The sequence below is a fragment of the Dermacentor andersoni genome, chromosome 6, assembly GCF_023375885.2.
Source record: "Dermacentor andersoni chromosome 6, qqDerAnde1_hic_scaffold, whole genome shotgun sequence".
NCBI classification, from domain to species: Eukaryota; Metazoa; Arthropoda; class Arachnida; order Ixodida; family Ixodidae; genus Dermacentor; species Dermacentor andersoni.
The window spans coordinates 42,280,730-42,302,631 of record NC_092819.1 but is presented as its reverse complement, the minus strand read 5'-3'; the positions used below and the strand labels follow the sequence as shown (position 1 = coordinate 42,302,631).

The following is a 21,902-nucleotide window of genomic DNA, read 5'->3' as shown; positions in this document are numbered from 1 at the left end:
CGAGACGCTGTGCGGAAACGAAAACTTTGACAATCTCCAAAATCGATCGGCGACATGGCGGCATAGTTTTTTGGCTTGTTTTGGCTATGAGTCATGTGAATGGCAATGTGAATAGCTTATCAAAGCCATAACTCTCGATTCTAAGTTTTGAAACATATATTCGCATGTTCCAAACAATATGAGTATTCTGAGCAGTACTGAAATTCGATCTGAGGCAAATAGCAAACTGCATAACATTCGACTGATTATTCCAAAATCTAGAATATTTGTCCAAGCCTGTATAGTTATTAGCATCATTAGTTCCCTAGACTTCCAGCTGCCATAGATGAAACTTGATCCCATGGCAACTTCTATGCATTTTGCAGCTGAGAACAATGCACCGGTTGCTTCTGCATATGGAATGTTGCCAATGTCTGACTGACTTGCTCACAAACACTCCAAATGTGGCAGTTATACTACATACACTGATGATCATCTGTTCTTTTAAAAAGAATTGTTTTTGTTTCCAAGTGAAGGCAATATGTGTTCCAGCAAAATTTCAAAAATCAAATCAAATTACAGGTTTCCATTGTCTAAAAGCAACACTGGGACTACGAGAGATGCAACAGTGGTGGGCTCAGAATTATTTTTGAAGAACACTGGATCTTTAACATGCACAAGAATATGAGCACATGAATGTTTTGGATTACATCTCTACCAGAATTTGACCACCACAGCTGAGTAGCCGATATTTTTTTTTAACCTGTTGGATTATTTGAACGTCCCTGAGGCACCGTCTTATTCTCTATTGAACTAATGCATAATGGTGACTGAAGTTTCGCATGCTGCACGGCGTCTCACTCAATTTCTTGGACAGAATCCACATGCACCACGTAAGAAAAATGGTGGTCTTGAAGAAAGCCAGCTCCATCCAACTTGTTGAGTATTGATATTTGGCCTAGTTGGTACGTCATGCAGGTTTTTTGGTGTAGCATAACTAGTACATGGACACAAGGAAGAACAGGACACGCATGCAGCAGTGTGTGCATCCTGCTCCTCTTTGTGTCTATGTACTAGTTGGGCTATACCAAAAGAATGCCGTTCAAGTTGACCCCCATACTAGGGTAGCCGTATTCTTGCTTTTGTTGGCTAACTGGTTTCTTCGATTTTCAAGAGCCACACAGTGACTGTGAATCGGTCTGCACTAATTCAGCGAAAAACTAACTTTAGTTGCAAACTCCCGGTGACGCAGCACTTGTTAGGCCTAACAACCAAGACAGTGAAGCCGTGATGAAATTTCACTGCTGACCTGTGTGGTGGCAGGCACCAAACTACTGCAAGTTTTCCTCTTATCGAATGGCTCATTTAGGGTCCGGCCTGGGATCATGTGCATGACTGAGGGCTGTAGAAGTGGTGTTCGAGACCACGGGTGACAAACTGACAATTACGGCGAGTGCGCCACCAAGTTCGTCTATGCGCTTACTGGACAGAACAGCTGGAAAAGATTAAGCTCACACGCATGCTGACATCACCAAGCTGAATGTGTGCAAGAAGCTGAACTGCCAGGGTTATGTAGTTAAGGTAACACTCGGCAGCATTGCGACAACACTACATGCACATCAGGTTGCGAGATGGGCAAGTGCAGAACGCTCCCGCGGTCTTCACAATAGAAATTTCAAGTATACTGAACCACAAGACTGAGCAAAAGTCCATAAAGAAATGCTTGGTTCTGCTGGCAATGCAAAAATGTCGAACAAACATTTTTGCATATAAATATCTGAATAACAGCAGTTTAAAAATATGTCTGCAAAGATGAAACTCTTTCCATCTTTGCAACGAACTTTTTTTTTCTTCTGGCTGTTGCATCAAGGTTTTATGCAAATCTCAACTATTCTAACACTTCAAAATTCTTTGACTGTAGTACTACTACTATTTGCTTCAACATCACTTCGAACCAAAAAAAATTTATATTCGCACAAGCCTAATTTCTGAAACTTCAGGCGAAATTCCAGCACTTTCAGCAACAAATTCCAGCAGTCTGATGTCATGGATTTTAAGGTTTCTTTTCTTTATTTGGACTATTATGGTCCAGTAAATGTTCTTAAAACTTGTTGAGTTTAGTGCTTGACTGCTTTAAAGTTCACTGCAGCTCATCTTTGATGATAACAAATTAAATAGGCCCAAATACACATCGTGAATATCCATGGCATCCCACCAAGCTGCTGTGGGAACTTCAAAGTGGCATTACACCCGTCTTGTCTTAGAATGTGTTCTGGCTCACCAGGCCTCCTCTATCTGTAAGAGTGTCTTCTTTTTGGCATTGTAGAAGTGAAACTTACTAAGCCCAACTCAATTTCCTTTTTAGTGTCCCTATAAGATATTCAATAAAACAAGTGGAGGGGCTGGACACAATTCGTGTTGCCGTGCAAGATTACTGGGCGCACAGTTTCCATTCAGAACTCTGATGGGTGGTTACAAGTTTGCACACAGCTGCAATTTGTTTCCTAAAGCTAGTTCAAGCACTCACCTGGCGATGAGCTTCAGCTGCCTGCCTAATCTCCTTGTACTGCTCTTGCGACATGCTTTCCAGAGCTTTCTTCTCTGGATCAGTCAGCCGGTTCTTTCCGGTACGGCTGCATAAGTGCAAGTACATTTCAATCACTCTAAACTCAAATACAACCTTGTTCGCACTGCTAACATGGTGGGTTCATATTCGCATGGACTGTGCCTAGAAAATTTTTGTGAAGTGGACATTGACAATAATAGGGAAGGAGGGGGATAGAGGAGGAAAAACACGCTCTGACAATGGTGAATGTTCACTTGAAGAAAAGAGCGCTAGAAGACGCGGACTAAAAGAAGAACATGTGCGACGGACAAGGCGCTACTTCCAACTAAATGTTTTTTTGAAGAAACAGGACTTTAAATAGATACAACTTAGAATGGCCCATCGTGACATCACGACCTCCCTATCTCATTAGAAAAGCTATCTCTTTTTCGGTAAGCGTCACTGAAGGGCAGCTAATGCACGTGCCTTCGGCCTTTGCAATGTTGAAAGCTTCTAATATCTCCCGTTCTAGTCTATCTCTAGACCGTGCCAGAAACCTGGTGTCGCGAAGATACGGACGGCAATTGTGACATTTACAGTGTTCTGCCAGATGGCCCCCCACATTGTTATTTACGGCCCAATTGTGCTCACGCACCCTTTCATTAAAACACCGTCCGGTTTGACCGATATAAACCTGCTGGCAACTTAGGGGTATCTCATATACAGTCAACGACTGAATTTTCGGACGCCCAAATTTTCGGAGATGCCTGATATTTCGGACGTCTTCGCGGCACCGCCACGAGCCCCATAGAATCAATGTATAAGGACATCTGAAGTTTCGGACGCTCGAACCCCCCGCCGTCCAATTTTCCGGACTTTTTGACGGACGGAAGGAGTTTTTGGCTCCTCGCGCAGCGCCCTTGGGAAGGAAATCCACTTGCAGCCGAAGCATATCACCGCTTTGAAGCACAACTAGCCGAATCTAGTCGTCACACACCGATTTGGTCTGGCCACGCTGACTATGTTCATCGCCGCACTTCCGCCTCCGGCAGAGTTTCCGGAGCGGCGCCATTTTGTTTGTTTGTGTGTGGTTGTCTGTTGTGTCAAGTGTGCTCTGCGACGCTAGGCCTAGGTGCTTCGACGCTCGTGAGCGAACTCCACTGTTCGCAACTTGAGGATTTCGCTTGCCTTCGATGGCGCCCACTCCGTCTTCGTCGTCCTCGCCGATGGCATCGAAGCGCGGAAAGCAGTACCGTCGGACGACGTGATCAACGACCTCCGCTCTGCTGGGGTTTCCATACCCATGGAAATAACTTTTGAACAGTTTGTTGACGCTGACAACGAGCTCGACTTCCGCGCAGAACTAACTGACGAGGAAATAGTCCGTCGGGTTGTGGGGGATTCAGAAGACTCCGATGTTGAAAATGAGGAGCCAATGCCTGCGCCACCTACAGGCGCCAAGTTGACGCGAGCACTGTTGACTCTTTCATCGGTGTACAGTGCTGACATGACCCTTGCTCATATCGAGGCGAATATGATCGCATGCAACCGGAACGCCGTCAAAACAACAATGAACAAGTTCAAGCCACTGCAGCAATAACACCGCCTGCCCGACGATGCACATGTACATAATAAACCGGCAGTCGGCTGCATACAGAGTTTTTGAACGCCTCTTTTTATAGCCACTTCACTGATGCTGTGGCAGGGTTTCGGAAGCCTGTTACTTCGCCCTTTACCTCTAGATCTGAGAAAAAAATAAAAAGGGTGCGTTTTTTTGCATGCATTCATTTTTTCGGACTGCCTGAATTTTCGGACGTTTTTACGTTCCCTAGAGGGTCCAAAAAATCGGTCGTTGACTGCACGACATTACTTTTGCAAGCCGTGTACTGCGCTGCATGTTTCTTAGAGCATGATTCGGGTTTTGCTTTTGTCATCATAGGGCATATCTTGGCCAGCTTACACGGTGCACTGAAGAGAAGATTAACGCTGTGCCTTTGCGCCACCTTCTTGAGGTTGTGGTACACCCTGTGCCAATAAGGAATCACATGTAATCTCTTCCTATCAAATGGCTTTTTTGTGTTAGTGCCCTCTCTTGCCTGTTTGACCTTTTGAAGAAGCTTATCGCAAACGCTAGAGATCAAGAGTGAAGGGTGGGGACTACTTAATGTTCAAAGTGGGGACTACTTATACTCAACTCAAATATTTCACAAACCAAATATTTCACTTTTGTTGCAACTGTCGAACAATGGAAACTACTTTGAACACCCATTCACATACATTATTATAGCCCCTTCATTTTTTTTTTTTTGTCTTCTTCAAAGGTTAGATATACCAATCACTCTCCACCTATGTATCTATTCAAGTCAGTACGCATCATTTTCCCATTGCCATGCAGCACTTTACGAATGCACTCCCTGATAATCAAGATATGGTCTGTAAGGAAAAATAAACCTGAAATGTAATAGTACCAATCGTGTTCACACCTGTCATTTGGGATGGGGTGTTCCACTTCCTCTCCAATTGGAAAGTTACCATCGGGGAACAGATCACAGATCGGAATCGATGGCGGGTCAGTCTGCTGCTTTGGACCTGTGGATTGCCAAGAAGAGAGAGTTCCACTTGCCGAACCAACCAATCAAACTATGCTGGTTCCTAGCACATGCCTTTTTCCCTTCTTGGTCACATAAGTCACTGATGCGATGCTTCCGAATTCTATTAAACAGTAATAGCTTCACTACGACAATTTCAGGATGCTTGCACTTTTAAAATAAAATAACCTAATGACCAAAGCAGACGCGAGAGTGCAAGTGTGCATGCTCTTGCATCAAGAAGTCAAGACTGTCCATATATTGAAACTCAAATCATGTTCAGCTCAGCAAAACCTAAAACCTAACGAAATGTGTTGAAACATAGAAAAAAGAAAGGGCATACCTTAACCCTTTAGGTGTTTTGGACGAGCTCGGCTCATCAATGGCAGTAATACCATTTTCAAAGCGAGTTAGATGCACTCAGCATGTACACTTAGTTTTTCCTTTATTATATAAATGGCTGCAGTGCCAATATTTGAAATCTGTGGCTATCTTATTTTTTACACAGTCGTCAGGGTCTTTTTTGTGCCTCGAAGGCTGCGTTGATTCAGTTCACGTGTTCTACAGCATGGATGGTGGCCATTTTGTCAACGCAGGAGGGGCGCATTTATTAGTTTTATTTTGTACTACGAAGATGGCACCACTTTGTCAGCGCTCAAAGGCCACATTTTTGAAATTGTGCACTTTTTCACCGATTTGGAATGATGGCGTCTGCCACTGACAGCTCGCACGAGAGTTGCATGTGCAAAAGAAAGCCGCTGCTTGACTCTGACAGTTAAACATGAGAGGAAAAGCAATGCGCACTGGATGATAAGGAACAAATAGGATTGAGCGAAATGAATTACCTTATGGCAGCGCTGCTTCCAACAGTTTACCTTTTTCAGTGCCGACATGCCCCACCAATTCCTTTCAAACGTGATAGCCATTACCGATCAATTTACATCCCAGAGCTGCAGAACTGGTAAAAAAGCAAGTGGCAGCAAAGAGCAATTAGAGAACGTAAAGGAACATTTCATGTGCACTGAAATCTCAATGTGTTTTTGCATCTCAGTGAACTGCAGCACTATCCCATCTATATAGAAAGAGGGGCCGTGATTCCTTCGCAATTCCTTCTGCTCAATGCTATGCTACCCTTATCATCCAACGTTCACGGCCAACTGATCCAACTGATAATGCGCAGAGCATCCCTCTGACAAATGACAAAGTGAGAAAAGGAATAGGATGAGAAAAGGCATCACTAAAAGATGGCAGCCCAGAAGGCCTCAATCAGTGGGCTTCTTCGATCTTCCACTTCTGGCTGCCCGCGGGCTGCCAGAGCCAGCCAGAGCGTCTTCGTTTTTCTCTGGTTGCTCCGCCCACTGCGCCACACACTTCTGCTGGGCATTCGTTTTGCTAGGGCTGGACAGTTCTGGCTACCCACGGGCTGCCAGAATCTGCCAGGACTATTTTGGTCTGGCTGCTCTCTGGAAGTTATCTGACTAGCAGACGACTAAAAGAGGCGATGGGCGCTCGCCACCATTTTTGTGGAGACTTCACGGATTGCAACGCAGGCGCTTGAGGACTTAAATTTACTTCACCCAGCCAACTGTCTACAGTCATCTTCGAATTTCCTTACTTCTAGCATTATCTTTTTAGGTGCTAACGCACCGTTCCGCATTGCGAAGCGGTGTGATACGAGCAGTGGTGAAGTGTTTGAGGCTTTTGTGTGTGTATGTGTGCATGTCCCCAAGGCGTCTTCGCGGTGATCAGCGTGCCGCACTCTCATGTGCGCATGTTATCTGCATCGTGTTCCATGCAAGTTGTTTCACATATCTCAGGTATGTATGCAGAGATACCTCCTTTTTCTGCAGTTAGCGAAGGCGTTGCAGCTATAGCCCGTGTTCGCTCCGTCTCTCCGTCGTATGCTTGGATGGCAGCTCGAAACCGATAAGTGTCCGAACTGCAGGCTGTTGATGTAAGAATGCACTGGTTGAGTATTCGGCACATGTACATTACACACACGTACATTGGCTTATTGCTCTCATGATCGCGACCAATGTTGTTTTTTGTGTGAAACTTGTCGCTGGTCACAGGCAGCGTGCATTTTCACGCGCCAGCCGCGTTCCTAGCTCCTTAGGGTCCAGATGAGAAGCACCATCAGCCACAACAAACTTTCTGAAATCGAAGCCCAAGCAGGTCGGTACGAAATTTTATGCACATAAGACGCACCAGATATCCTGCTTTTTCATGTCTTGTGAAGTGATGACACAACGCCAACTCACCAATGTCGCCGGTGGGCGAGGATACAATCACTTATGCACGATTTCGAGTCTTGTCACCGGATGCGTCGGAGGCCATCTGTAGCGCTGCACAAGGTGAGGTTGGCCCAGTGCACGTCCTGTGCACAGTTGCGCGAAAGTGATCGTATCCCTGAATGCAACTACAAATTTTCAAGCTGGCAACGCATAAATGGGCCAACTACACCGTGTGTGCCGGCCTCGCCGGGCACTGCCATGCTGGTAGCATGTTTACATTTGGCCAGCTGTCCCGGCGTTCGATTTTGCAAACTTCGGGCAGGTTCAGGTTGTCTTGGGAACCCAGGCCGTGTGACTTCCGATCAGGACCGGAACTAGCTGGCCGCCATCTGGCTGCCAGAACTCCAAAAATGGAAGAGGCCCAGTGTGCTACCATAATAGGCTTGATAGTAATTATTACACTGTGCAACCAGAATTACCTTTAGGTTTCTTCTTTTTCTTCTTCTTTGCTTCCTCTCCATCACCTAGAAGTAGAATGTCGTTTGCAATTATGATTAACTTAGGAAATGAATGTATCAAGTGCAAAACTGAGGGAACACATAAAAATGTGCAAAACAAAACCAGAAAAAACATCTTAGAAAACCAAGTTACAATTACATATGACTTGCTTTCTTTTTCTTTTATGCTTTGTAAACACAATGGCACGTGTGCAAATGAAAGAACTTATTATTGACAGGAAAATTACAGAGCCATTCTTTGAAGCAGTTTGCAGTCTCTACTGCAGCAAAGAAACAATATGACAAAAGTGATGAACTTAAGTGCATACAGCATGTCCCCGTGGCAAAAGCAGAAAAAGAAAGGAAAAGAAAAAAGAAGTCAAGGTTCGATGGGCCTGGAGACTTCTATTTTTTATCTTTTATGCTGTTTGCGTAATGCACTATTATGCTTAGTAACCACATCAGATCGCAGAAAAACGTGGTCCGAAGAGAGAAAGGGAGGTAATTACCTTTCTCCTCAGTCTTGTCGCCTGTGCCATCGATATGCTGGTTCTCGAGCGCGGCTGCTACCTCTGACACTTGAGTTGACCCTGGCTCTATCCCGTTGGCTTCTTGAGGACCTAACGAGGAGTAGGACTAGGTGAGAAACAATACAAGCCGATAACAAAAGTGCGCGGCGCAGGCCGATCTCCGCTTCGACATGTGAATGGGGAGGGAAATGTACATACGACAACAGCTGTGTGTGTCAGCAAAAAACGACCCGCCTGCATTTCAGCGGTCTCCCTCTGCGTCGTATTTTTAGCAGTCGCGGGCAACCAAACATGCACAGGTAGGGCACTAGTAAACTGGGCGCTGGCGAAGCAGCGGATAAATGTGAGGGCTTAGACAAATACGCATTTTGCTATCGTTCATCAGGTCACAGAAGTGGGATTCAAATGTTAATCAAGACGTGCCCTCACGCGCTAGTAAACAAATAAGGTAAGCGCCAACAGAACGAAGCCATGTGGGACGGCCGGAGTACGGCCAGCAGGGGTTTAGGGCCTCCACCTTTCTTTTTCTTCTTCTTCCGTTTCTTTTTTTTCTTGGCGGCGTCCTGGGGTCCAGCGTCGTCCTCGGCGTCATCCTCCTCATCACCGTCCTCTATAATATCCTCTTTTTCGTCCACATGTTTGCTTCCGTGATCTTGCACCACAGCCGCCATACTTAATTTTAGTGCGGTAGCTCCCTGTGGCGTGGCGCCCCGCGCGGTGCGAGGCTGCGCGAGGCGCAAAAGCAAAACAAGACAGAACATTCTTCAGTCCCAGGCTGGCAGCTTCATTATAACGTACTCAACTAAAGAAAAACGTTTTCGTTTACTAAGTAGCTCATCATATGAGTTTAGGACTTCAAAAGCTTTTTTAAAGTGTGCGACTCTGAAAAATAATCACAACACGCTTCCCAATTGTTCTGCGAAAGCAAGCAATGATAACTATTCTCTAAATACGACAGGTGTCTTGGCTGTTTATCCATTTTCTTATTTTGATCTTGTGTGGTAGCTGTCAAAGCAATTCGCAGGCATTTCTTTTGTCTATGATATTTCAAAATGTAAGTTTCGGTTTTAGGACATTGTGGCCATGTGTGGTGCCTGTATTGCCGATGGCGGATAAAACCTGCTACAGTGCTACAAATGGGCATTGCTCAATGTAGCGCCACATGGCCGTTCAGTAAACGAAAAGGAAAAAAATATCCGTGCCCTTCCACTCTGTGGAGAAGGATGACCAGCGAAGCTGTGAATGTGGGCCCCTTAATGGTGAACTGCACGCCCGCCGCGGGTAGGCCCGGCATTGTACTATCTTCGGGATCGGCCCACGTATGGTGAGTGCTTCACTCCTGCTTCACGTCCACCGCGGGTCGACCCAGCATTGCACTATCTTCGGGATCTGCCCACGTATGAGGAGTTTTGCGTCTACACACGGACACGATCCTGGGGGAACTAGCTCTTAACAGCTTCGCTATAATTTACTGTAAAATTGATTACGTCTTTGCGTTTCAAAATTAATTAATTAATGACGACGACGAACGCGGGAGCAGTGGCACGAGCGCGTTCACGCGGTAGCGCCAACGAGCCAGCTGTTGAAGAAGACGACGACGCTGGAACCAATACTGATGATGATAGTTTTGTGTCTACACACGGACACGATCCTGGGGGAACTAGCGCTTAATAGCTTCGCTGTAAAATGTACAGCGCGACTTCTCAGAAGCATTCTCTCGACTACACAATGGCGGTTGGACTCATCTGTGTTTTCAATCAACGGCATTACGCTTACCCTGTGAACTCCCTTTTAATTCACTTTTACTACATTTTAATTTCCACGTAAAGTAAGGAAAAAGTCAGATGCGCTCCTTTTGAAGAATTCTAACTTTCAAAAGTCACAAATTACTGTATATCCTGAAGCAGTTCATTCTCTCTCCTACAGTTACCAGGGGAGTGCTATTACAACCACATCTGGGGCGCTGCTGTTGTTGCAGGCATTTCGTGGGTGTGCATGCGCAAGGCACCTGAATATAGCCCAGATAACATATTTTGTGTGAGTTTAAGAAAACACCTAGCATAATATTTTCTTGGAATTGGAAAGAAGATGTTTTTATTTTTTATATTTATTTTTTTATTTTCACGTTTTACGTTTCGGAATGCGGGGTGGGCTCAACCGAGAGGACAATGAGTCGTGCAAAAGAAAGCTAACCTCGCAATGATCAGCCGAGCGAACGAAGGCTCTTGTACGCGAGTGAGAGCTGGTCTGAGATCAAGTTCGACGTGATAGAAAAAAAGATATTCTGGCAGAAACCGTCTCAGGATGACTGTCGACGTTAATGCGATTATCAGTGAAGCAGTGTAGCGACACACCGTATAATGCCACCGCCGAAACGCGTCATGCATAAAGCGTGTATACTTTAGCCGGGCTCCTCTCTCACGCTTCCCTCTAGACACTACAGGCCATCTAGCGGCGCGGCCGCGAAGTACGCGCATGGCGCGTGTCCTGTTTGAATATACATATATGGCGTGGGCTTGATTCTACTCAGCACCGTATTTTCTTTTGTTATTGAATAGCAGCACATAGCCAGCGGCACATATGAAGTGACCAGTGTTCCTTGGCCCGTGACAGGGAAGATGGGAGGGGAGACTGGTGTAGCCGCCTACTAAACCGAAAATTTCAGAGGGGCTCGTGTAAATGCGGCTTTTCAAATATTTGTGGAAATACGGCTTTGCATCTTATCAGTATCCCATATGATTATGTATTGTTCCGTGAGAACGTATTGGTATTCGCTTTCCTCTCTAAAGCTTTTGTTTTCAGAAAAGTAACATGTGCAACCTGGTACGAACGAAAAACACGCCGACGCGAGAAACGCTGTCGTATAAAAACATCTTGTAGACCTGCAAAGTTCATGGAATTCGCATGCAGGTCACATCACAGGTACGGATGCTCGGTGAAAAGGCACACCGTGTGTATTTCCATCGAACGGCAATGCTACAGCAGCATATGCAGAGTACAGTGCTCGAGCAAAATCCAAGTTCTGCTAACTTCTCAGTGGCGACTGCTTTAAATTAAATTCTACTGTGTTACGCGCCAAAACCACGATTGAATTAAGAGGCACGCCGTAGTGAGGAAAGGTACTCTGGATTAATTTTGACCACCTGGCGTTCTTTAACATGCTCCCAACGCACGGTACCACGGGCGTTTCTGCATGTCACCCCCATCGAAATGAGGCCGCTGCGGCCGGGATTCTGTCCCGCGTCCTCGGGCATAGTAGCGCAATGGCATAGCCACTACTCCACCACGGCGGGTTGGTGCTTAATGCGTCAGGCGATGCATGCCTCTATATGATTCACGCGCTTCGGTCGCCTCACTCCCAAATCTCGGACTCTTCTCTGCTTGTCAGCTATCTCAGGTTTCCAAGCTTTTCTCACCCTTTCCAAGCTAAATCAGTCTCTTCATCACCTTCTGAGTCTTTTGCGCAATCCTGGGGCACACCATGTAGGCACGTTGCAGGGTCGTTAATTATACTAGCTCTATGGTCCCTGCAGGGCACCCGGCCTACCTACTGTCGGTATAAGCTCTGCCATTCCAGCTGATATTACTGCAGCTATCACATCGTGCGTGAGCCGTGAGCACGACGCATACACGAGATCCACTTTCAACTCTGCACAGTAGTTGTCGCTGCAAAAAAAAAAAAATGCGTGTAAGAAACTGGGACCCTGTAGCATAAAAATCTAATGTATTTGCTAAGCATACGAAGTTTCACTGATCTAAAGAAAGGTGGGCACACGGAAGTGAGGACAATATCTCATGAATTGAGAGCAGTTAACTGCCCCGTCATGCCGTCATGACAGTGCGTTGGAGAAAAAGCCTCTTTGCACGTCATGTCGGTGATAACAGCGCAGGTTATAAAGAGGGGCGGTCTCAGCTGACGAGAGTGTGTACGTACAAGAGAGTAAAATAAACCAAAGGGACTGCCAGAGGACGAAGTCTGAAATAGAAATGAAGATATTGGATCAGGGGAGAAAAAAAACATTAAGGTATAGAGGGGTAGAAGTATCTAAGCGACATTCAGAGGCCTTGCCTCGATCTTGCCGATCGACTTAACGCGTCGCGGCCAATGCCTTCATGGGCGCGTGTTTCTTGTCCCGCACCCTGAAGCCTCGGAAGTACAGCTGTGGTCTCGGTCTGCGGTTTGCATCAGCAGCCAGCGCCTATACTTTCCCGACCGCGGTTTAGAGTGTTAAAACACCGCGTCGGATCTTGCGTACGTGTCCTTGGCGTTGTTGAAGTGCAAACAGCTGCCCAAATACAAGGTGACCGTGAAAGATATCCATCTACTTCGTTACATCGGATAATTCGATATATCGCTTTTTTATTATGCCGAGTTTCAGCTGCATTAGTTCAGCACTCGACAAGACACTTCCGAGAGGACTCTCGCTACTATGCACTCTCAGTGTCAGCGCCCCCCCCCCCCCCTCCCAGTTCAAAGTCCAAGAAAAGAGGAAGCGTCGCGTTGTTTTCAATCTTAATCACGACACTGTCGGGCCGCGGAGGTCGACAGCAGCCGAGAGAAATGCAGGGAGAACAAGAGGGAGAGACAGAGTGCAAAATGAAGGAGACAGAATCTCGGCGCCGCGTCGTAAGCGGATCGCGTTCTTTCTTTTCCGATTACGTGTTATCGTCGCGGAGGGCGGCGATAGGCAGGCGCCTGCTGCCACCAGTCGCGCACGATCCTTGCGTGTAGAAGAGAGTGGCGAAAGGCACACGGGAGGGCGCGGCTACAGTCGGCACTCTTTAGCGGGAAAGAGACGAAAAGGCTGGACCCCTCCGCGACTTCCAGTCATCTCGATCTCAAGATGAAGCCGCGGACAAGTTGCATCGCTCTGGGTGTCCTCGTCGCGGCGCTGTTCCTCGCAGAGACGACAGGTCAGTGGCAACGCGTGGCCACATTTGCATATTCGTACATACATATCATCGGCAGGTGCTTATATTGCGCGACTTTACAGATGAGCAGAGAAATATATTTGAAACGTATACATGCTCTGTCGTTCTTGGTCGACCAATTTATAGGATGGTTTCACTGCCGAGAGACGCTAAAGGCTCGGCCCATAAACGACTCGCTGGAGCGGCGCGGGCATATCCTGTTGGCGGCTTAGCCGATCAAACTGTAACGAAATTGATATAATTGAAAGCGACCTACTGAGTGCACGATAGCCAGATATTTGCAATTCGCGTTTCTCCTCACCTTCCGAGTACAACATCAGTACCGTATGTACGGCGGTCAGCGCGTGCGCGCGGAATTGATGCTGGGACACCACGCGTGGTGCGCTCATTTCCCTCTCGCAGGGGTGCCAAAGGGTGCGCGTTTTAATTCTCCGTAGACTCTGAGAATGGGCGCGCTGCCAGATCTCAGAGGCCATCATGTTAAGTGTGCCAGGGTCATCGTGCCATCGCGCATATTGTGCCCTTCACGTTATCCCTCTACAGCAGCGGCTAGTAATTTGAAGCCCTGATCCCGTTTTTACGCATGTTTAAATATATTTCGTTAAAAGACACACTCATTGGATAAGACACTTCATCGCAGCTATTTCTTATTTTTTTGCCTTTGCCAAAGATTGAATAATATTAAAAAATAAACAAACTTGAGGTACAAAGGACTTCACGCAGTCTCATTATTGCAGCGTCGAACGTTAATTTCCTTAATGTTTCGAAATTTTATTAGATATAAATCGACTATGCACCAATACGTATTTTTCCCCTACACGCCGCGTCTTTCTTCTTTTTTTTTTTCTTCCTCTTTTCTGTGCAGCGAAAGTAGTTCCATTTGTACTCTCGCGGCGAAGCTTTCAGTGGCGCGACGAATGGGGTGCTGCATGTTGAAGAAAGTCTTCTTGAAGAACGTCCTCTTGAATGAAAATTTCATCATCATCATGCTTTTGCTGGCGTCAGCTTGTTCCATTATAGTCACGTGAACTTGTGCGGCTGAGCAAGTTTAGCAAACCACGTGGACAGCCCGATGCGACAAGATTTACACGAGGTCGTCTGTATACCTAACGAGTCGAGATCGCTGCGCGGCAGCTTGTGGCGAGGCGAGAGCACAGAGCGTATCCCGTTCATCGCTGCTGGCCCTACCGAACCTAGCCATCCATGTCCACATGTGCACTGCATGTGTGTTGGGCTAAGTCAACCTGTGCAGTCGAGCAGGAGCAGCCTGTCTCGACGGTCGCTCAGGCCGAACCGATTATAGCATTTACACGAACGCGACACGTAAATCTTAGCCCGGCAAGTCAACTCTATACCTATTTATGTCGGGTCCATGTAAATACACTGAATGAGCGCTTTCTATATAACAGGTTTCCTCTGCCATGCAGCTGCTCATGCAGTTGCTATGGCGACGGTGCTCTTTGATGTACGGCATGCAATTTGAAGAGAAGCCACTGCTGTGCGTTATTCAATGCTAAACTGCGAAAGTACGCTGCTGTCGCAGTGAAAGTTAGCAAATTGCAGATCTCAGCGAATAGCACCTTGAGTTTCTTTTATCGAGCATTGGTTTGTTTCCCATATCTAAATTTACACCCAGAGAGCGAAATACTGATGATCAATTGTGTAGCCGACAGTAACGTCACTTCTGACTTTAGATGCTTTTCGCTTATCATCGTTTCATACAAAATATAGTGCAATACCGGTATACAACAATATTTTACTATATACACAAAACAAAATATATCATACATATGCTATCAAACGTGTACATATAAGATCATACATCAGTCATCATACCTCGTTCATAGTTCATACATAAGTGCTTCATACATAGGCTGATGCATTCAACTTCCTTTCTTCCGCAGGAAGCTATACCTTTAGCCATACCCTTAGCCGACTAGCATGGATTTCGAAGAGTCTCGTCAACTGTCGCGCAAATAATCGGAGCTGTCAGGACCTTATTCGCTAGCTTTTAACAACCGTTAAGTCATGAGGCTATGATCCTTTTTCGGTTTAACCAAAGCGTTTATCGCCTTTTTCTTTCCTCTTGTCTTGGACACCTTCACTCTATCTCTCTCAAAACGGACACCTGAACTGTTCCACGCACCGCGGTGCCTCAGTGGCGTTCTGTTACTGAGCACGATGTCTTGAGTTCGATACCCATCCACGGCGGCCACCTTTCCATGGGGGCGGAATGCAAAAACGACCGTGTGCCGGGATTTAGGCGCACACTAAAAAAAAAAGGAAAATAAAGAAAAAGAAAATAGAACTCAGATGGTCAAAACCAATCACGTGCTCACCATATACGGCGTCCTAATAACCCACAGCTGCAAGTTCAGCCCCAAACTTAAGCTTAATTTACCTGAATTGTGTTAACGCCAACCCGCAGTTCCCAGGCAGTGCTTCTCTCAGATGTGATTATAGACTGCAACAGATCCATTCAACACGACGCAGTGTATATATAGATACCAGGTAGTAACGTGGTGACAGAAAGAAATCGGCTAATGAGCGCACAGTGTCTAAACCAACGCCACAATTTTATTCAAGAAAGGTCTCCCAGTAGCATACATCATTTAGAAAATCATCAGCCACTTGGTTGTGGCACGGTGTTACAAAGAAAACACCAGACGTGTTCCTCAAGAAACAAAATTTAGAAGGCGAAAGAAATTTATGTCGATTCAGAATTCGAGACCATGGTACTAGCTAAACATCGAGGTATAGCAGTTTTGTAAATTGAATCAGCTAGGCGCCAGCCAGCACGAGGTCGAATAAAATAAAACATTTGGGGGTTTGGTCAAGATTAATTACATTAATCAAAGATGATAACGTCCTGCCTTGTCATCTCAGTCTGATGTATCTTCGTCGCATGTTAGCAACGCTCATTGGCGAAAGAAAATCCAAGTTGGCAATGCTTCTCTTCATGTAGCTAAATTCACGGGGCATTTAACAGGAACGCTACGGCATCACGGCATACTTGGTGGGCGTTTTAGCGCCTGTAGACTAGTTAAGAGAGGGCGACATAATTACTAGGCCGCGCCAACTTCAACTGTTTCACATTTACATGCCGTTGCGTCTTACATTTTAACAGTTACGCATTCTGATGTCTACGTTTTCCTATCGTCTTTGCGCTTACACTGGTACTAAAATGGGAGGGGGGTCTAGCCAAATGTGCTTACCAACACACACTTGCACTGACGACATATGACCGGAGTATCAGACGGGAGTGAGACCAGACAGACAGACAAAGAACTTTATTTACATGGTCCTGAGAAGATTCGCCCTAGGGCAGAGCTGCGGGCCGCTCGTACGTGGGGACTGGTAGGCCGAGCCTAACCGCCACATCGTGGGCTCTCTGGACAGCCCAAGTGAGACCATAGCATTTTTTATTGCTACAGCTATAGCCATCAGCGACGTTATAACCAGGGAAACTGTGTACGCGCGAAATATATTAGGAGCGCTGTCCTGGACATGCAACAAGACAATGGCACCGATGCTGTATGCAGGTGTCCCAACCGAGGCGTCGGTGACGACGTCCGAGCCCTGCCCGACGCCAGTATGCTCGGGACCCAGATGCCGGGGCACCAAGTTGGGCCCAAACGGTTGCCAGGTGTGCGACTGCGACGGGCCTGAGCAGTGCCCCCTGGTGCTGTGCGCTCCGGGATGCTGGCCTGAAGAGACCGCGCCCGAAGGACGATGTCCCACCTGCGTCTGCAATGGTGAGCACCACATTCAAGAATCGCGGAGGTGACGCCTGCAGTACTGCGGGAAGAACGCGCACGCTGCTTGCCGCTAGCGCAAAACGCGGCGAGCGCAATTTTCAGGCTGCGAAGCGACTAAACGCGTCTTTAAAGCGTTAGCGTTAGAAGTGTCAAAATGAAAAAGTGTGTAGTGAAGTGTGGGAAGCCGGTCACTTGGTAGACGTAGGTAGGTCGCCCTCTCTCTCTCTCTCTACGGCTATGTATATATATATATATATATATATATATATATATATATATATATCCCTCGCGGTGTTCTGCTCTGGACCACCTTCAGTGAGTTTCACTCCGCTCCTCGAAGAGGCAGGACATGTGTCGAGTGAGCTCCTCAACAAAGCTTTGCAGTGTTGTGAACGTGATTAAATCATTGATCCGGGACCTTATAATAAAGAGGCGCGATGCAGCGTTAACGAATTTTTCTCACATTTGCCGTTACATTGCCATTAAATTTTTCTTTTTCTTTCGCGGCTTCGAGCACTTCGCAGAACCTAGAAACCGCAGGAAAAGTGACTTACTTGGTTATGTGGCCAAGCCGGGCAAGCTCCGCGCAGAAGTATTGCCCCTCTCGGCTAAGCTTTGAATCAATGTTCCGATCATGGTGGAGAGAGCGCGCAAATATCAAATGTGTCACGTGAATTCAGTGGCGCAAAAATCGCTGACAATGCAGTGCTGGCGCTTATTGCGACTGGCTACTCGCAGTGGGCGCTTGCCCTGCTATGACGTATTACGGAATCGCCAAGGAGTATACACGACACGGTTATTCGATCTGACACCGCGTGCGAAAGAATGTATAATATCTTTGCGAGCGAGTTTTCTGATTGCCTTAGTGAAAATAAGATACGAAGGAGACAAACAGGATATTCTTTGCATCATTTCTGAAAGAGTGCACTAACGGTTGGTCATGAAAAAGAAAACAGCATAATAAAAAACAGCATAAAAAAAAACAGCATAATTGAAAGGACAGAGACACAGTGCTGTTCGTCCTGGTTTTTCATATATCTAATTTATATAAATGATCGCTCACCAAGCTCACCTTTGCACCACTAACTTAACGGTATACAGCCTCTCAATCTATGCCGAACTGATTCATCCAAGTTACACAGCTTACAAAGGCAAAATATTTTGCGCGCGCCCCAAGAAGACGTCGTGAAATTTTGTTTCCGAGGAAGTGAGATAGCGAAAAGGCAATTTTTTGTTTTCGTTCGTTTCGTCCACAGCAGCGCCAGCGTACAGCAACCGCGAGGTGGACGTGCCCTGTTTCACGCCCCTGCTGCGAGAGGCCCTGCGGCGCCTGGCCGAAGTCGAGGAGCAGCTGCACCAGCTGCGACACCTGACCCAAGAGAACGGGATGAGGCTGCACAGGCTGCTGCCACCGGCCGAGCACCACCCGCACCCACACCACCACCAGCCGCACCATCCCGCACCGCCGCACGCCGGTAACCCGGAAGCCCTGCCCCAGCCTTCCGCCGCAGCGCCCGCTGGCGGCGATGCGAAGCATGCGAACAGCACGGCTTGACACTGTGACTAACACGAATGCCGGAGTGCGAGCATGACTTGTTGCTACCGCGACGAAGCATGGCGTTTTGAAACGAGAAAAATGGCACGCTGGTGCTGTCCTGCCGCATGCGCCACTTACCCATCACGTTGCCAATAAACTCTACTACCACTCGCGCTTCTTCGCTTGGCTTCATCTAACCACTTATCTAGACGACGCTATCGGGACAAAACTAACCGCGAAGGAGACGTACTGCGCTCGGATGCTGTATTTTGTGACATTTCTTAGCAGATCTCCGGAGCGGGCAGTGACTGATCACAACTTCTTCAGTTGACCCATGCAGAGATCGCGTGCAACGTCGGCTTCCTTAGTATCATCATTGACGAGCCTTTGATGGTAGCTGACCATTATGATTCCGAACGGCCAGCTACGTCTTTTTTCCCCTCGTTGTATTCTCTATGGTAGCTTCAGTCACAACGAATGTCTAATTCATACGAATATACAGCCCCCGTCAAACTTAACGCGATCAGTGAAGACAGGTATAAAGCGGCTCAGCTTTAACAGACGTACGCGTCTTTAAGGAACAAACATAGAAAGCCTCGGAAGGAACGTTGCTCTAAGCTAGCAGTTTTATAAAAGCGCTGAAAGTTGGGGGGATTGGTATAGCTACTCATTATGATACTGCGGCACGCGCACAGCAAACAAGGACACGCGCTCGTGTGTTACCTTTTGTCTTCTTGTTTGCTGTGTGTGCGCTTCAGTAGCATAATGACTAGCACTTTTAGTGCAGCTCAAGAAGAAATTGCTAGCTCCCTTCGCAGTGGAAGCGAAAATGCGTGCCCAAAGCGGATTCGGATTAAGAGGAAGCTTTAGCTCGGGTGCTCCTATCTGAATACATGTAAAAGGAGAATTCGTTTTTCTCGGCAACCACCGCAGCAAATTTGGTGAGGTTTGTTGCATTTAAAAGAAAAGCTTAAAATCTAGTGACTGTTGGTTTCGAATTCTTTAATTAGGTCGTCCGTTTTTTATTAAAAATTGGCGAAAATCGCAAATTTTCAGAAAACGAAACTATCGAGTTTACAACTCCGTAACTCAGCAAGAAAAAAATGATATCGCAATTCTGTGAATTGTACCGAATAGCACATCTAAAGCGGACAAATTTGACATCTTACACATGAATCTCAAAAAATGTATTAATATGTAATTACAACTTTCGCAGAACCCTCGTAAACAACGTAACTAATTCATGTAAGATGTAAAATGACATGAAATTTGTCCGATTTGAATGATCTAATGGATGCCGTTTACAGAACCGCGATATCTGTTCTTGGTGCAGAGCTATTAGTTTATAAACTTCGTGCTTCTATATTTTTCAAACTTCTGAATGTTTGAAAATCTTTTTAACAAAATTCAAGCCCTAAATCAAAATTCCGCTTCCGACAGTCAACAGAATTTAACTTTCTTTCTCAAATGCAACAAATTTCATTAAAATCGGTCCAGGGGTTATCGCAGAAAAACGTTTTTGCGTTTTCACATGTATTTGAATAGGCCACGTCGGAGTTGGGCACGAGCTAAAGCTTCCTCTTAAGCTAGTATGATGGCGATTGCACGTAAGTTTCCTCCTATAGGAAAAACAATTTAGCTGGCTTATCGATGAGGGTTTCAGAGCTATACCGGTATATGAATACCGGTATACCAGTTCAAGGTATTAGGCAGTGATTACACCCGGCCTGCATGAGCTTCAGCCTGCAATATTACGGAGACCATTTCATGTGGCCGATGAAATACATGAGGCAGAGTAAGTCTCCTCTCATACTGGATTTCGAACCGCTGCTAAGCCCAGCACTGACGTGTAAGGAAGCAGAGGAATTTTTGTTGATATGAATCAGCTGTAGCCATTTTCTGTCTCTCTCAAGATACTACACTCACCCGCATGATGTCACTATCAATGCGTCGTATCTGGTGCATGGCCTGGAGCAAGGCTAACACATGGGGACGGGCGTGTGCACATGATGTTTCAGTGGACGGCAGCATGCAGCCACATATCAATCGATTACCTCTCTGCTCTGAGCTCGTTCCTAGCCATACAGAGAGAGAGAGAGAGAGAGAAGAATACAGGAAGGCAGGGATGTTAACCAGACAGTAGTCTGGTTGGCTACCCTACACTGGGGGATGGGAGAAGGGGAAGAGAAAGAAGGGAGAGAGAAGGTGTAGGTACGTGTACGGACAGCACTTCAGTTAAAGTCGCTCGAGCAAACCAGAAGTTCTGAGAAAACACAAAAGTGCCTTCACTGCCTTCTGAGCCGATAATCGGTCGGGACGGTGCTCTAATATTGTCTGTTCACTCAGAGGACGATCATCTAGTTTCCTCAATGTGTCGGACAAATACTGCCATACAGCATCGCTGCTATCCCTAGGCGCTGCCCGGATAATCATACAGTTCACAAACCCAATGTGTGATGCAGTGAGTGGCCTGAGTGGCGTCTTGGCGTGACTGGCCAAGGCTGCTTCGAATCTCTGTCTAGATTTGTATGTTGATGTTGATTGGTCAGTTAATTGGTTGGTTTTCCGCTGTGAGTGAATCCTTTTCAACAAAGTTTTTTTTCTTCTGCACGTTCAGGCCTCCCGCATGCGGAACACATTTACATCCTCCTTGCAATTTCCTCTGTGCCTTTTTTTGTTTTTGTTTTTTGGCTTGTTATCGCTCAGCTGCACAAAACTCCAGGGAGGAAGAACTGGCGATGGCGGTGGTAGAAGGGAGCACGAGAAAGCTTAAGCCCTAAGAGCACACGTTGCGTGCGAAAGGCTGGCCTTAAGCCTGCGAGAATCACGTTGCTGCTGCACCAGTTCATCTAGTGTATTTCTTTGTTTTGTTATCACACTTGACAATATGTACCATCCGTCGTCAAGACGCCGAGGTGACAAAGGATTATAAATGTTCTTAGGGCTATTTAAAAGTAAGATTACGCTTCTTTTCTTGCAATGCCAATCAATGGTTGAATAAGACAGCAAATTATCGATATAACATGAGATAAGAGGGGTCACTAAAAAGCTGTAGTAGTTAGAACTTGCATTGCATAAGCTTCTCAAAAATTGGTTCCAAGGAATAAAAGGAAGGTACGTTGCTGTCCTCTTCGTTCTTAAGCACTGCAAAAAATCACAAAAATCACATTTTTCATTGAAATTCAATACTGCAGTGGGAATTTCTTATTCCACACTTCGTCTGCTTCCTCCATATTGCCTTTATCAATCGGCTGTGCACAGGGGATGAAGACGTTCCTAATCACGGCAATATCTTATTCACA

At 46.3% G+C, this 21,902-nt stretch overlaps 2 protein-coding genes across 3 annotated transcripts in view; one reads left to right on the top strand and one right to left on the bottom strand.

The window, feature by feature from the left end:
• Positions 1-9,065, bottom strand: part of LOC126521968 (methionine aminopeptidase 2-like) — a 44,864-nt gene extending 35,799 nt beyond the window's left edge. The window contains exons 1-5 of the mRNA XM_050170728.3: positions 8,891-9,065; positions 8,353-8,463; positions 7,826-7,870; positions 5,008-5,113; positions 2,507-2,612 (exon numbers count right to left, since the gene is read on the bottom strand). Coding sequence (XP_050026685.2) covers positions 2,507-2,612; positions 5,008-5,113; positions 7,826-7,870; positions 8,353-8,463; positions 8,891-9,044 — 522 coding nt within the window. The 5' untranslated portion in view covers positions 9,045-9,065. The remainder of the gene's footprint in view (positions 1-2,506; positions 2,613-5,007; positions 5,114-7,825; positions 7,871-8,352; positions 8,464-8,890) is intronic.
• Positions 9,066-13,072: 4,007 nt separating this feature from the next.
• Positions 13,073-18,773, top strand: LOC126521971 (uncharacterized). 2 transcript variants are annotated; one of them, XM_055066200.2, is made up of 3 exons: positions 13,073-13,287; positions 16,848-17,060; positions 18,323-18,773. In XM_055066200.2, exons 1-3 carry the CDS (start codon positions 13,218-13,220, stop codon positions 18,616-18,618), a joined length of 579 nt encoding a protein of 192 aa, XP_054922175.2. In that variant the 5' UTR covers positions 13,073-13,217; the 3' UTR covers positions 18,619-18,773. The 2 variants fall into 2 exon arrangements, with proteins under 2 accessions (XP_054922175.2, XP_050026688.2); XM_050170731.3 differs by having other exon boundaries at positions 13,076-13,287; positions 18,320-18,773.
• Positions 18,774-21,902: the final 3,129 nt, after the last annotated feature.